Genomic DNA, 16466 nt, shown 5'->3' on the forward strand with positions numbered 1-16466 from the left:
TCAAAATAAAAATAATAAATAAAACTTGAATATTATTAATAAATGAGTTGCTAATACAAATTTACCATAGCTGAAAAAGCCCTTGGCGCCTCCCATGGGGCAGCTTCTCAAGCTAGATAGGCCTTCACTGTCGATCACCCAACAAGTAGAAGGTCCAACAACGGAACCCAAATATCCCGTGCTCGTGCCTTCAGGCCCTTCGCTTCCCTCGCTGTCAAGGAAAAGGTCCAACAACGTTCCACTTGTTCCTGGACTATTCTCTGTCTTTTCCTCTATTACATTTCTCAATTCGCATAATTCCAAATTAGTCCCCGGTCTCGTTTCGTCCGCTCCAGCCATCGAAGTCCCGGCTACTTCTCCGTTACAAACCGAATACAATGGCCTTACCAATTCCCACCCCTCAGATTCCCAAATTACCCCTCTATCGGTAGCTAATTCCTTAATTCTCTCCCTCCCAGAGATCACTGGCGATCCTAAACCTGAACTTGGAGTCTGGGAATCAGTTTCGCCAGTTCGACTGAAACCAAATTCAGTGTCTTCTTCTTCATCATCATCGTCCATGAATTCAGAAGTGGACCAGTGGAATATCGATCGCGGCGACGAATCCGGAACTGCCACCACCGATACGAAAGGGTGCTCGAAGGAGATGCTGGCAGGTCCACCTCTCACTGGGTTCTCTTCTGAGGCAGTTGTTGAGAAAGTCACGACCCATCTCCGACAATCCAGATGGGAAATCCGGCACCGTATCGCATAATGCAATCCGACATAGCGTATCGGCACCGCAATCTTCCCAAGCTGGCTTCCCCGTGATCATCTCGATGACCGTACAACCCAGTGACCACACGTCGGACTCTGGCCCTTGCCTCTCCCCTCGAATCACTTCAGGTGCCATCCAGAGCGGGCTTCCTCGGGGTAGTATAGTCTTTTCATCACTGCCGAACCGCTTGGCCGACCCAAAATCTGCCAGCTTCGCAACACCGGCGGTCGGACCGGAACCCAGCAGAACATTCTTCCCCTTAACGTCGCAGTGAACGAAGCCCTTAGCATGGACGCATCTCAACGCAGACAAGATACACCAAGTGTAAGCTCCCACCGCACGCTCGAGACCTTTTCCGGCAAACTGGGACGCCACGTCAGCAGCTGTGCCTCCAGGTAGGTATTCCATGTGTAGATTCCGGTAAGTGAAGCTGCCGGATTCTTGGGTCAGGTCGTCGCCAAGATACTGAACCACGTACGGGGACGACAGAGTTCTAAGGGTTTCAATTTCATTCTCTAACGATTCCAGGTGGGAAGTTGTGGATGAGTGGCAATTCACGGACTTCACTGCGAAGACTCGACGATCAGATACAAAGAAAGCGAGATTTACAGTACCGAATGAACCTTTTCCAATGCAATTCGAACGAACCCACCGAGGATAACTATGTGGAACAATTGATTTCTTCTCCATTAAGAAACAAGAATTCACCTAGAGGTAGCTCTGTCTCAGTTCTCTGAAGCATAATTGGGCTAATCCTTCACCGGCTATATATATATATATATATATGGGCTACTATCAGCGGTGAAATTATTCACCACACAAGGCTTGGTGACGTCATGAAATACTTTGAATCAGGTTTGCCACGTAAGATAATTTTAACGGTGGATTATTCTGTTTTATCCTTATCTAAGGGTGTATTCTTTAATTGATGAACGAAACCGCTGGCTTTTGGTTGTGGGTTTTGGCTTTTGGGTCGCTCTAGAGCCTTTATGACTTTTCGTATAATCTTTTCTCGTGGCCTTGAAGGAGAGCAGCTGTGAATTCCACCATTCTTCCCGATTGAGAATTATATATCTACCATGTTTCGACCATGTGATTAATGACTGGCACTGCTCCGACCGTACACGTTGCCAGGTCAGGAATTTATATATCCTAAAGAGAAGGATAAGATCGCGTGACCAAGTTGTATTGTGTTTGGTTTGGGTTGGGTAGGAACCGGTTGTGGACTTATGAAGGCCCAAATGAAGGGGTGCACTTTAAGCCTGCCACGTGGAAGTTGGTGTGCGTTGGGGGAGATATATTCAGTTAGGACAACACACCGATTTTTAATGGTTGCTGATGTTTCTCGCAAGCGATGCTTAATGTTTGGCCATGGGAGGGCAGTTGAAGTGAATGATTAGCCTCCACGAAATATTAAAAGCCCAAAAGCCAGATGAGATTGGTGAAGGAGATGGGAGATGATGTGGGTCCCCCCTACCTAGATCATCGTGCCAATGATTCTGTGGATCCACTAGCTTAAAAGTTTTTAAACCTAAAAATGGTCCGGACAATTTTGTAAACACAGACTTGATAGTAAATGTGCAGCCTCAGCTACCAAAGGTCGAGATCGAAATTTTGATCTAGATTGTCTGTCTTGCAAGTGGTTGAAATCAAGACAAATGGTTGAGATGACCAAAATTTTGATTTCCATGGTTGTCAGTGTTGCACATTTAATGCATAACACTAAAGTTGAACCCTTAGCTAAGGGCCTGTTTGGTTACATGAATCCAGAGATTTGAAATCTCTGGATTCATGAATCTGAGAATTATACCTGTTTGGTTGTAAAAATCTCTAGATTCATGAAATCTAGAGATTCACATTTTTACACTAAAAACGTGAATTTGTAGATTTATGGGTAAGGGGTGAAATCCAGAGATTTCAAAAAAGATGTACGTTTGCACGTTCACAAAAATCACGTCAATCAAATAGTTTTTTAGGATGAATTCAAAGATTTCACTCCACAACCAAACACTTAATTTTATAAATTATGACTCCATAGATTTGAAATCTCTAAATTTGAAATCTCTAGATATTTGAAATCTCCAGACTCATGTAACCAAACAGGCCCTAAGTGAATTGAACTAATAAATGGTGTGAATGTCATTCTTGATACATTAATGACAATTTTCTCTATAAAGTTCAAGAACATTTAGATTCGAAACTTTCATTTCTCCACACTTGTTACTCCCAATCCCCTTTTAGACAAGGATGCAAGTACATGCATGAAACGTCATCATCCTTAAGTAAGCAATTCCTTTGGGCCAAAAAATAAAAGAGAGAATTTTTTAGTTCTTCTGCTTTGAGATTTATTTTCACCAAAAAACAAAAAAAACTTTGAGGCTGAGTAGCAGTGGTAATTAGTAACACCTAGTAATCTAAGAAAGCAAAGCTCATTTTTTTTTTCCCGGTAAAAGAGAGCAAAACCTCAGCCAATGGTGGGGTTAGTAAAGCGGTTAAAAACCCAACTTTTCCGTGACCATTTGGCGGCAATGGCACTAACATTCCCATTCCCATCTGGCCATCCCCATATATAAGAAAGCTCCTACTCCCAAAAAAAAAAAAAAAAAAAAAAAGCAAAAGCTCACTTACCTCCTCTCACTAGGAGGTGTAAATTCTCTGTCCGGACACATGTAACACTCATCCGCATATGTGCAATATAAAAGTTCCAATATTGTCACATACTGTTCCAACTAAGATTTCCCCATTATTTTTATAGTTATCACTAACTCATCGGAAGTGGTTATAGGTAGAACCAACAACGTACATCATAATTGGATCCATTACTATGCCAGCAGTCCCTTCAGAATATGATTAACTGATTGAACTAAGGATTACAAAATATAATGATTTTTTTTTGGCAAGAGGATTTCATTGAAACAACCAAGAAAGACTAATGACGTCCTAATTACAAAGATCAATAAAATATAATGACCAATGACTAGATACCAAAATAATATTGATTAAAGCTTATAGGTAACATTATGTACATTAAAGTACATCAATAATACAAAAACATCTTGATGCCTCCAGAAAATGTTAAGCCTCCAGATTTCTTATTGATAGCCTGCAAAATAGAGTTAGACATGACCCGACCGCGGGGGTTGGGAGGCCACCTTCGAAGCTTAAGTCAGTTACTGAACTAATCACCAAGGCTCTGGCAAGTTGCAGAGCATAATAATAAATACGTAAATTGGAAAACGATTCAGGTACCTCTAGAGTGAGTGGCTCACTCGTTTATATAGATTTTACCTCTAATTCTCGACCGTTGAGTGAAGTTTCGATCTCTATTCGTGGCAGTCCGATTGTAGGGTTACTTCTAGGTATTTTGGGAGCGCAAATAGTTACCAATCGCGGCACGATTCCCTCACAGCTTTGATAATAGTTGCTTCCTACAAGTCAACTTCGTCTACCGCAAGGTTCGGGAGATCCTACCGGACTGATAACCAAAATGCGGCGCCTTTATGATCATTAGATTAGGGTTTGGTGGGTCCCTGGTTATGGTCTAACCTGAATGAAGATCCTGAACCCAGTCCACAGGTTCGGTGCAATTTTCCTCGTACACATCTCAAGAACAAATACCGTACAACCACCACAAGAGTACACATCTCAAGAACAAATACCGTACAACCACCACAAGATTAATCATCCCTCCTGACCTTGTGGACGACTGAGAAAATGACATTGCTTTACCGGCAAAAGAAATCGCTTGAAGACAAATTTAGGTTCTGAAAAGTCTATAAAAGCAAGAAGTCATCCATTGTTTTCAGGCAGAAGATTGTAGCTCTGATTTTTATTCTCCGTTCTTTTCTTTGCTTGGCAATAAGAGAGAAATGACTAAGAAAGCCTTGGAGTCATGACCGTATCAATCAACCTACCCAGGAAAAATCAATGATGCAAAATCTAATAAACCATCACCACCCACAGCTAATGAATTCCAAGAAGGGTAAGTTCCCACCTTTATGCGAACCTGAGAATGCTAGGGCAGCCACTTCTGTGGTCTGAAATCACAAAATGGATCCAAGTTCTTCAGTGGTCGACCTTCTTCTCTTCCCACAAAGCAGGTTTCAGCAAAATAGCAGTATTTGCCACACCACAAGATTGTTCACTTGGAATCGAGGAAGGTCCAGCAGGAGGTACACCATACATGCGGTGGTATGTTGCCCCTAATTAATGTATCTCCTCTCATAGAAGCCCATCACTTGGTCTGCCAGTGCCCACATGATGGCCTGACCAGGGGGGGTATCCTCATAAGCCGAGGCAACAATCCTTTCCATAATGCAAGTACACCTTCTTCTGCACCAATAGTTCTGATTGCATGGAACATGCCCCTGTACTTTACCCCGTCCCCTAATCGGCTCTGAGCCATCAGCCTTGTCTTCACAGCATCAAAGGGGCCTGTGCATATTGGGCCTACAGTTCCGGCCATGAACCCTGACACCATCGATTGCCATGGTTGGAGGACTTTTCCATCTCCTTCATGTTTTCTCCAAAAGACTACATCAAATGCATTTTTTGCTGTGAACATGGCAGACTGGTTTATCCCATTACGCATCACAGTGGGAGCAGCACCAGACCAGAGCCCCAAGAGGCCTTCCTCACGGATGATGATTTGAGCACAGTGTATAGGACCCTTATACTTTAGAAGCTCAGAGCTCAGTCCTTTCTGCTGTTGCGGTCTAATCTTCACCACTTGCAGTCAACAACCAGAGAAGAATTTGTTAAGATTGGTCAGCCATTAAGTTTGTGCACAAAATCCCATTTCTTGCTAGAAGTAGAAATGATAAAGATTAGAAACTGTGTGTGCCTGGTTTGAGAAATACCTTTTAAAAGCAAATATCTGCACTGAAAGTGTGAAACAATGCATATACTTAAAAAAATATAAAACCACATACGCAGAAAAAGATATGTTGCCTACATCCATCAAGAGAGGTGCACCACACAGGCAGAAAGCTGACACCCAAGTAATATTCATATAATCCAGACAAAAATAATAATTGGGCATCCTTGGTAGGCCAATGCCATGAAATATAAACAATGGCTCTTTTTTGTAATTACTTGAGCTAAAATGTAAGTCTTCCTAGCACCATATCTGAATTCTTTTTATAAAATTTTAAAGACACTTAGTCGTCAAGCAATCCAAGATTTCAAGCTTTCAAACAGAAGCAAGTAACCAGCATATATGATGTATTACTTACTATCTCTTAACATTAAATAAATAAATGAATAAATAAAATTCAAATAACTGAACCCAAATAAAAATTAGCGCCTGGCTTTATAAGTAATAAAAACTGTCAATTTCTCAAAAAACAGCATCACTTCTGTTAACACAACACCACAGGTCCACACCCTTGTCAAACTCATCCAACTTAGATCATATTTGGTAAGCAAATTCACGCCATCCGTATATGCTTGCTTACCACTCCAAATTAAAAATGATATAACATCTAAAATCCATATGTTGGTGATACACTGAATTAGTTCGTAGTTGTACTGCCAGTACACTATATCACTCCTCTTGGTCTATTTTATCTGCAGATAATTGGAACTCCCAAAGAACTCATACTAAACCCTACGGCTCAAAGCCACAAACCCCAGCTAGAAACAGAAATGTGGATTAAAATTTAATAAAATGTTATTATCTGAGAGGTCTCTCAATGAATTTGATTTAATTTGTTAGGTCTTAATTGTGAGTGTTGAGTTTTAGAAACTGTCTACCAAAGGGTGGCCCAGTACCCATGATTTTATAGATAGTGTAGATAAATTCTGCATCACCCAGAAAAGGCAAAAGCTCTAGTGGCTCCCCAAACGGCATTCTACTTGTCACCCGATGCACATAATATCACTTGTAAGGAAAAAAGAATAGAGGTAATCTCTTTTAGCTCAACTCCTGTAATGTGGAGAACTCAGTTTGGAAGAGTCACAGCCAACTAAATCATTAATGCATACAAGTTTTAGTGCAATGCTCCAGAAGAAAGTCACGCCAAGATTCACTAAAAGCATCGCATTAACTCCTGTTTTCTAAACCCCGGCAACTTCACTTGCCAGGTAGCATTCAGAAATAACTTTAATGCTGTATGGCATACCATTAACACTTCAAATGATCAAAGATAGGCTGAGACAACAATGCTCACATGGATGAGATGCAAAACTAGAAATTGCAATGGAAGATAAAGGCATTTCTCAGATATTCAGAGCACAATAAAAAATAACAACTAAAATTATGAAAGTTGAACTACCACAAGTTTTTCTTTTATGGGAAGGGCTTTTTTTTTTTTGGGGGGGGGGGGGAGGGGGGGAGTTGGAAAAGTGACCCAGTGCAGCGAGTTTTGATGACTGCACCAGAAATTATCTAAGGGTGTCTCCCATGACCAACTATCGCCGACAAATTGTTAAGTCGGTGTCGCCCCCCAGCGACACCTCGACATATCGCCCCATGTCGGCGATTGAAAACATTCCCTGGAAGCCGGATTGAGTCATTTTATGTCAAGGTAAGCATTCCTGATTCCTAAATATGGTAATTGGAAACAAAATATTTCACTACCAGGTTTTGTGGAAATTTCTCCCATAGTCACTGATTGTATCTTCTATTACAGATGGTAAAATCTCAATTGCAGCTTTTATATAATTCCATGACCCACTGGTTTAAAGAAGCAGAACAAGCTAATTTAAAACCAGTAAATCCAGCTCCCTTGGCCAAGATTTCAAACTGTTTCTCTGTCCTCTCCTTTCCTCCAGGATGTTGAGCCAGCATAAACAAGTCAAGTCTGAACAAGGCTTTGGCATCAGTTGTGGTCTCAGGAAGTACAGGAAGAACCCTCTCAATCACCACTACTTTTCCATGGTCTGGTAGTGCTTCATAGCAATTTTTCAACAACTTCAAGCAATCATCATCTCCCCAGTTGTGAAGTACTGCCTACATGTATTGGGAGAAGTAGCATTAAAAGATGAAAGCCCACATATAATTTTGATGGCTAAGCAAGCTAGCTATTAATTACTTTTAGAAGAATGATGTCTCCTGCTGGAACATGAACAAACATATCTCCAGCTAGATGCTCCACACCTACACAAGTGGATCTTCCTCTAAATAACAGAAGATAATTCAAAATGTATAGTTTAAATGATGATTTTAGGGAATGAAGAAGAGGTGGATGATACCAGGATAAGCTGGTGCATTCTGCAGCACATGAGGTAAGTCAAAGTTTATCCCCTTGATGTTTGGGTACTTGGAAGTGACAGATTCAAGTGTATTCCCAATCCCACCTCCCACATCAACTATTACTTTTGCATTCTCGAAACCATTGTATTTATCAAGTATTTCCTTGATGGCTTTGATGGTTCCCTTCATCAATCCGGTATTGAAGGACTCATTGAAACTTGGGTCTTTAGCAGCATAGTCATACACAGAGATGCCATTGGCCTTATCAAATGGGGTTCCTCCTTCCAAAACTGCATCTTTCAAGTGGTGCCTATGCACATACATGGTGAATCACAGGACCCAAAAATAAAAAATAAAAATTAAAAGCAAAATTTGGTCGGTGAAACACACACACACACACAGAGTCTTTGTTACAGGCAAGATGAATGAGAAGCTGAAATCTAATTAAGAAGATAGATCGTTAAGGAAGGTTATACCAGCTCTGGAGGAAGGCCTTGTGATTTAACATCTTCAAGAGACCAGCAAATGGTGCATCACGATTTGAGAGAAAATAAGTGGAGACTGGGGCCAAACCATAGAGCCTTTCAACACTACCGTCGTGGTGAGTAGCAGGAGAGCAAGTGAGCATGGAGTAGCTGGCTAGAAGCCTCAAGATGCGATCAACCATCTCAGGGGCTTCTGGGTTCTGTGTGTGGAGCTGCGATGCTATCACTGAAGGGGAAAGTTGCGCATCTGGACCAGCTTTAGCAATTATCTCAAGCAGATCTAACTCTATGGCAGCTTTGAAAACCATAGGAAGGACTGCTGAACTAGGCAATTCCATGGCCATAAGAAGGGCATCGTCGGCATCGCAGTAAACACTGGATTTTTTTGGTTGATTCTCAGTGGAAGCCATTGTTGGGATTTGGAAGTTCAGATCTGTATATGAACGGACCCAACTAAAACCCACAGCAGAAATATATTTTCTGCTATATAGGATGAGGATGACCCTACCAAACCATAATTGGGAATCTTTGACAGTATAAACTTGTTAATTGGAAGAGTAGGTGAAGAAAGACAAGTATACCTAGCTATATAGGATGAGGATGACCCTACCAAACCATAATTGGGAATCTCTGACAGTATAAACTATTTCTTCCCATTGATTGGAGGAACCGAAATCTGTAAATGAAATTGAATAATTTTGTATAATTTTCTGGTTCTAGACGCGAAGTACTCAACAGCAAGGAACGAAATTTCGCCCCATTTTGCCAGTTCGCTACCCAGCGAACAGAGCGATATGGAGATATCTCGCCGAAATATCGGCGAGATATGACATACCATATAATATGTTTCGTTCAACGGGCCCATAACATGATTTAAATTCAGTCAGTTTTGAGTGTCGTTCACGGGAAAAAAATCAAGGAACGTGTGTGTATCAAATGACTCAAATTGTCAGTGTCATTACCCTTCTTCACACACGTGTCCTTTTTCTTTATTTCATTTTCACTTCCCGAGTCCCCATCCAAATCCCAATTACTTCTTCTTCTACAAACTTCTACTGTGTTCGTAGGGTTTTGAGTCATTTAACATCTCTGCCCACCTTCCCCATTAATGGCATATGAAGTTTTGTTTGTCCTGCACTCGTCTCTGTTGACGCTTCTCTCTGATTTCGCTCTTCTTAGATTTCGTTTTTACATTTATTCTTTCCTTCAAATCTCGCTCTCCTTAGCATCTGTATTCAGCATTTTACAGAAAAGATACGATTTTTATTTATAGAGCAACACTAGGTTCTATGGTTAGTTGGACTCTCCTATAAAAGGCAATTACACTATTGGACCATAATTGATCCGATGGCCTATATTAGAACCTTATAACTCAAATACCTCAACCATATTTGATTATAACTCAGATTTCTCTACAACTTCATCGAATCATTGCTTCTTGGATGAAATTTCAACTATTTAGGAAGCCTTAAAAGCATAAAATCTAGGTTGAACTTTCCTTAAATTTATGGTTTATTTGGTTAGCAATATGTGCTTTAGTTTGCTAGAATTACTCAAGTCGCTAAAAAGATCTCTGATTTGGCCAAAAGCAAAGTGCAATCCATAGGTGAAGTGAGTTGCGAGGGCAGTTAAATATGGAATTGTAACCATCTTGATCTACGAGCAGAACCTCGAGAATTCGCTGAGAGGTTCAAGCAGCAATCATTCAATAAATGACGAACGGATTTGGAAATAAATGGTAGATTCAGAATGCAATGGTTCAAGCTCAAGTCCAGGAGCCCCCTGCCGGTTCCTGAGCTCAACGGGAGCGAAGAAGAGAAGCTCAAACCAAAGGTTGAACAAGCTCGCGTTGTCCCAGTTCATATTGCTTCAGCCCTTATTGGTGAAGTTCTAGGACGAAATATATTTCACCAATTAGTTACCAGACATATTTTTTAGTATGAAACCTATCTCACCTATTAGTTACCAGACGATTTTTTGCCTTTTAAGCCCAAATGATTTTCTGAATTGATTTTTGATAGTAAAAATAAAACATGAAAATCATACCAAACATTGTCTTAACCAAAGTTGTACGCTTTGTAAGTGAATTAAGGGATTGATTCCACAGTAAAGACTTGGAGATTGGACTTGAAACACCTTAGCACCCACTACCAAAAAAAAAAACCTATTTTTGGTTACCCACCATTGCCACATCCGTTGTGGAAAATTGGTGACGGTTTTTGAGCCCCGTGGAAAATATTTTCAGCAACTTTCATAAACCATCGCCAAAAAGTTGTTTGGCTACAATATTATGTGCATGGGTAATTAACACATTTTTAGCGATGAATATTTTATATGCGCTGTGGAAAGTTGGGTTTTTTACTACAGTTTAAAACCGTCGCAGAAAACTATATATTCGCCAACAGCTTTTTAGGCATAAATACTTAATTTTATAGAAATGATAATTAGTCCTTAAATTGATTTTTTCTATAGCATAGAAAAGGCAGATGCAAAGTCTCAGTTTTTTTTGAACTACGAATGACATAGACAAAACTTCAGGGGGTTTAGATGAAAATTACCCTTAATTATATATGAAAGTGTATATATATTGCAAGTTATATATAAACCCCTTGTGTTTGCAATCAAGGGCGGACCTATGAAGGGGCTGAGGGGGCCATGCCCCCCTCCCGGATTTTTAAAATTTTTATATAAATTCCCTTAATTTTCTTGTTTTTTTCACTTTTTTCTCTTCCTGTATGTGAAATGTCCTTATTTGGTCCTCCAATATTGAGAACAATTTTTAAAGGTAAAATAATGGGCACATATGTCATTCTTAATTAAAAACTAATTCCTCAATCCCTATTTATTCTCCCCACTATTCTCTCTTATCTTTTCTTCCTATTTATTCTCTTCTGTTTCTATAAACCTGACTAAAAGAAATTTTTGAAAAAACATCATATTAGGTATTACCTCTGTCTCAGTTCTCTGAAGCATAATTGGGCTAATCCTTCACCGGCTATATATATATATATATATACATGGGCTACTATCAGCGGTGAAATTATTCACCACACAAGGCTTGGTGACGTCATGAAATACTTTGAATCAGGTTTGCCACGTAAGATAATTTTAACGATGGATTATTCTGTTTTATCCTTATTTAAGGGTGTATTCTTTAATTGATGAACGAAACCGCTGGCTTTTGGTTGTGGGTTTTGGCTTTTGGGTCGCTCTCAGAGCCTTTATGACTTTTCGTATAATCTTTTCTCCTGGCCTTGAAGGAGAGCAGCTGTGAATTCCACCATTCTTCCCGATTGAGAATTATATATCTACCATGTTTCGACCATGTGATTAATGGCTGGCCCTGCTCCGACCGTACACGTTGCCAGGTCAGGAATTTATATATCCTAAAGAGAAGGATAAGATCGCGTGACCAAGTTGTATTGTGTTTGGTTTGGGTTGGGTAGGAACCAGTTGTGGACTTATGAAGGCCCAAATGAAGGGGTGCACTTTAAGCCTGCCACGTGGAAGTTGGTGTGCGTTGGGGGAGATATATTCGGTTAGGACAACACACCGATTTTTAATGGTTGCTGATGTTTCTGGCAAGGGATGCTTACTGTTTGGCCATGGGAGGGCAGTTGACGTGAATGATTAGCCTCCACGAAATATTAAAATCCCAAAAGCCAGATGAGATTGGTGAAGGAGATGGGAGATGATGTGGTTCCCTCCCCCCCTACCTAGGTCATCGTGCCAATGATTATGTGGATCCACTAGCTTAAAAGTTTTTAAACTTAAAAATGGTCCTGGACAATAGCGAACACGCAGACTTGATAGTAAATGCACAGCCTCAACTATCGATGGTCGAAATCGAAATTTTGATCTAGACTATCCGTCTTACAGGTGGTTGAAAGCAGGACAGATGGTTGAGATGACTGAAATTTTGATTTCGATGGTTGCAAGTACAGTGTTGCACATTTAATGCGCAACACTGAAGTTGAACACATAGCGAAATTAATTGAACTAATAAATGGTGTGAATGTCATTCTTGGTATAATGATGACAATTTCTCTATAAAGTTCAAGAACATCTAGATTCCAACTTTTATTTCTCCACACTTGTTATTCCCAATCCCCTTTTACACAAGGATGCAAGTACATACATGAGACGTCATCATCTTAATTAAGCTCTTCCTTTAGGCCAAAAAATAAAAGAGAGAATTTTTTTAGTTCTTCTGCTTTGAGATTTAATTTCACAAAAAAAAAACCTTTGAGGCTGAGTAGCAGTAGTAATAGTGGTAATTAGTAACAACTAGTAATCTAAGAGAGAAAGTGAGCTTTCTTTCTTTTTTGGGTAAAAGAAAGCAAAACCTCAACCAATGGTGGGTTAGTAAAGCGGTTAAAAACCCAACCTTTTCGTGACCATTCGGCGGCAATGGCACTAACATTCCCATTCCCATCCGGCCATCCCCATATATAAGAAAACTCTTATTCCAAAAAAAAAGAAGCAAAAGCTCACTTCCCTCCTCTCACTAGGAGGTGTAAATTCTCTCTCCGGACACATGTAACCCTCATCCGCATATGTGCAATATAAAAGTTCCAATAATGTCACATAGTGTTCCAACTAAGATTTCCCCATTATTTTTATAGTTATCACTAACTCATTTGAAGTGGTTGTAGGTAGAACCGACACTGTACAGCATAATTGGATCCATTAGTATGCCAGCAGTCCCCTAAGGATTACAAAATATAATGATTTTCTTTTGGCAAGAGAATTTCATTGAAACAACCAAGAAAGACTACTGACGTCCTAATTACAAAGATCAACAAAATATAATGACCAATGACTAGATACCAAAATAATATTGATTAAAGCTTATAGGTAACATTATGTACATTAAAGTACATCAATAATACAAAAACATTTTGATGCCTCCAGAAAATGTTAAGCCTCCAGATTTCTTATTGATGGCCTGCAAAATAGAGTTAGACGTGACCCGACCGCGGGGGTCGGGAGGCCACCTTCGAAGCTTAAGTCAGTTACTGAACTAATCACCAAGGCTCTGGCAAGTTGCAGAGCATAATAATGAATACGTAAATTGGAAAATGATGCAGGTACCTCTAGAGTGAGTGGCTCACTCGTTTATATAGATTTTACCTCCAATTGCAATTCTAGACCGTTGAGTGAAGTTTCGATCTCTATTCGTGGCCGTCCGATTGTAGGGTGTCTTCTAGATATTTGGGAGCGCAAATAGTTACCAAACGCAGCACAATTCCCTCAAAGCTTTGATAATAGTTGCTTTCTACAAGTCAGCTTCGTCTACCGCAAGGTTCGGGAGATCCTACCGGACTGATAACCAAAATGCGGCGCCTTTATGATCATTAGATTAGGGTTTGGTGGGTCCCTGGTTATGGTCTAACCTGAATGAAGATCCTGAACCCAGTCCACAGGTTCGGTGCAATTTTCCTCGTACACATCTCAAGAACAAATACCGTACAACCACCACAAGAGTACACATCTCAAGAACAAATACCGTACAACCACCACAAGATTAATCATCCCTCCTGACCTTGTGGACGACTGAGAAAATGACATTGCTTTACCGGCAAAAGAAATCGCTTGAAGACAAATTTAGGTTCTGAAAAGTCTATAAAAGCAAGAAGTCATCCATTGTTTTCAGGCAGAAGATTGTAGCTCTGATTTTTATTCTCCGTTCTTTTCTTTGCTTGGCAATAAGAGAGAAATGACTAAGAAAGCCTTGGAGTCATGACCGTATCAATCAACCTACCCAGGAAAAATCAATGATGCAAAATCTAATAAACCATCACCACCCACAGCTAATGAATTCCAAGAAGGGTAAGTTCCCACCTTTATGCGAACCTGAGAATGCTAGGGCAGCCACTTCTGTGGTCTGAAATCACAAAATGGATCCAAGTTCTTCAGTGGTCGACCTTCTTCTCTTCCCACAAAGCAGGTTTCAGCAAAATAGCAGTATTTGCCACACCACAAGATTGTTCACTTGGAATCGAGGAAGGTCCAGCAGGAGGTACACCATACATGCGGTGGTATGTTGCCCCTAATTAATGTATCTCCTCTCATAGAAGCCCATCACTTGGTCTGCCAGTGCCCACATGATGGCCTGACCAGGGGGGGTATCCTCATAAGCCGAGGCAACAATCCTTTCCATAATGCAAGTACACCTTCTTCTGCACCAATAGTTCTGATTGCATGGAACATGCCCCTGTACTTTACCCCGTCCCCTAATCGGCTCTGAGCCATCAGCCTTGTCTTCACAGCATCAAAGGGGCCTGTGCATATTGGGCCTACAGTTCCGGCCATGAACCCTGACACCATCGATTGCCATGGTTGGAGGACTTTTCCATCTCCTTCATGTTTTCTCCAAAAGACTACATCAAATGCATTTTTTGCTGTGAACATGGCAGACTGGTTTATCCCATTACGCATCACAGTGGGAGCAGCACCAGACCAGAGCCCCAAGAGGCCTTCCTCACGGATGATGATTTGAGCACAGTGTATAGGACCCTTATACTTCAGAAGCTCAGAGCTCAGTCCATTCTGCTGTTGCGGTCTAATCTTCACCACTTGCAGTCAACAACCAGAGAAGAATTTGTTAAGATTGGTCAGCCATTAAGTTTGTGCACAAAATCCCATTTCTTGCTAGAAGTAGAAATGATAAAGATTAGAAACTGTGTGTGCCTGGTTTGAGAAATACCTTTTAAAAGCAAATATCTGCACTGAAAGTGTGAAACAATGCATATACTTAAAAAAATATAAAACCACATACGCAGAAAAAGATATGTTGCCTACATCCATCAAGAGAGGTGCACCGTGCACCACACAGGCAGAAAGCTGACACCCAAGTAATATTCATATAATCCAGACAAAAATAATAATTGGGTATCCTTGGTAGGCCAATGCCATGAGATATAAACAATGGCTCTTTTTTGTAATTACTTGAGCTAAAATGTAAGTCTTCCTAGCACCATATCTGAATTTTTTTTATAAAATTTTAAAGACACTTAGTCGTCAAGCAATTCAAGATTTCAAGCTTTCAAACAGAAGCAAGTAACCAGCATATATGATGTATTACTTACTATCTCTTAACATTAAATAAATAAATGAATAAATAAAATTCAAATAACCGAATCCAAATAAAAATTAGCACCTGGCCTTAAAAGTAATAAAAACTGTCAACTTCTCAAAAAACAGCATCACTTCTGTTATCACAACACCAAAGGTCCACACCCTTGTCAAACTCATTCAACTTAGATCATATTTGGTAAGAAAATTGATGCCATCCGTATATCCACGCTTATCACTCCAAATTCAAAATGATATAACATCTAAAATCCATATGTTGGTGATACACTGAATTAGTTCCTCGTACAGTTGTACTGCCGGTACACTATATCACTCCTCTTGGTCTATTTTATCTGCAGATACTAACATTGGAACTCCCAAAGAACTCATACTAAACCCTACGGCTAAAAGTCACAAACCCCAGCTAGAAACAGAAATGTGGATTAAAATTTAATGAAATGTTATTATCTGAGAGGTCTCTCAATGAATTTGATTTAATTTGTTAGGTCTTAATTGTGAGTGTTGAGTTTTAGAAACTGTCTACCAAAGGGTGGCCCAGTACCCATGATTTTAATAGATAAATCGATGTAGCATAAATGTCTTGCCATTTATCCCCAGGCTCACAGAGCACCCATAAAAGGCAAAAGCTCTAGTGGCTCCCCAAACGGCATTATACTTGTCACCCGATGCACATAATATCACTTGTAAGGAAAAAAGAATAGAGGTAATCTCTTTTAGCTCAACTCCTGTAATGTGGAGAACTCAGTCCAGAAGAGTCACAGCCAACTAAATCATTAATGCATCCAAGTTTTAGTGCAATGCTCCAGAAGAAAGTCACGCCAAGATTCACTAAAAGCATCGGATTAACTCCTGTTTTCTAAACCCCGGCAACTTCACTTGCCATGTAGCATTCAGAAATAACTTTAATGCTGTATGGCATACCATTAACACT

General features: G+C 40.2%; 1 protein-coding gene and 3 pseudogenes across 1 annotated transcript; all 4 read right to left on the minus strand.

Moving 5' to 3' along the window:
* On the minus strand, window positions 1-1474 carry LOC149028152 (mitogen-activated protein kinase kinase kinase 18-like; annotated as a pseudogene).
* Window positions 1475-3775: 2301 nt separating this feature from the next.
* LOC149028153 (mitochondrial succinate-fumarate transporter 1 pseudogene) lies at window positions 3776-5489 on the minus strand (annotated as a pseudogene).
* Window positions 5490-7393: 1904 nt separating this feature from the next.
* LOC149028154 (caffeic acid 3-O-methyltransferase-like) lies at window positions 7394-8971 on the minus strand. The gene is made up of 4 exons (XM_089168860.1): window positions 8429-8971; window positions 7952-8262; window positions 7792-7856; window positions 7394-7709 (listed from the first exon to the last, which is right to left on the minus strand). The coding sequence occupies exons 1-4, from the start codon at window positions 8845-8847 to the stop codon at window positions 7401-7403; spliced, it is 1104 nt and encodes a 367-aa protein (XP_089024986.1). The 5' UTR covers window positions 8848-8971; the 3' UTR covers window positions 7394-7400.
* Window positions 8972-13602: 4631 nt separating this feature from the next.
* On the minus strand, window positions 13603-15019 carry LOC149028155 (mitochondrial succinate-fumarate transporter 1 pseudogene; annotated as a pseudogene).
* Window positions 15020-16466: the final 1447 nt, after the last annotated feature.

The sequence above is a fragment of the Hakea prostrata genome, chromosome 1 (assembly GCF_041222555.1).
Source record: "Hakea prostrata isolate BN-2017 chromosome 1, UWA_Hpros_2, whole genome shotgun sequence".
NCBI lineage: Eukaryota > Viridiplantae > Streptophyta > Magnoliopsida > Proteales > Proteaceae > Hakea > Hakea prostrata.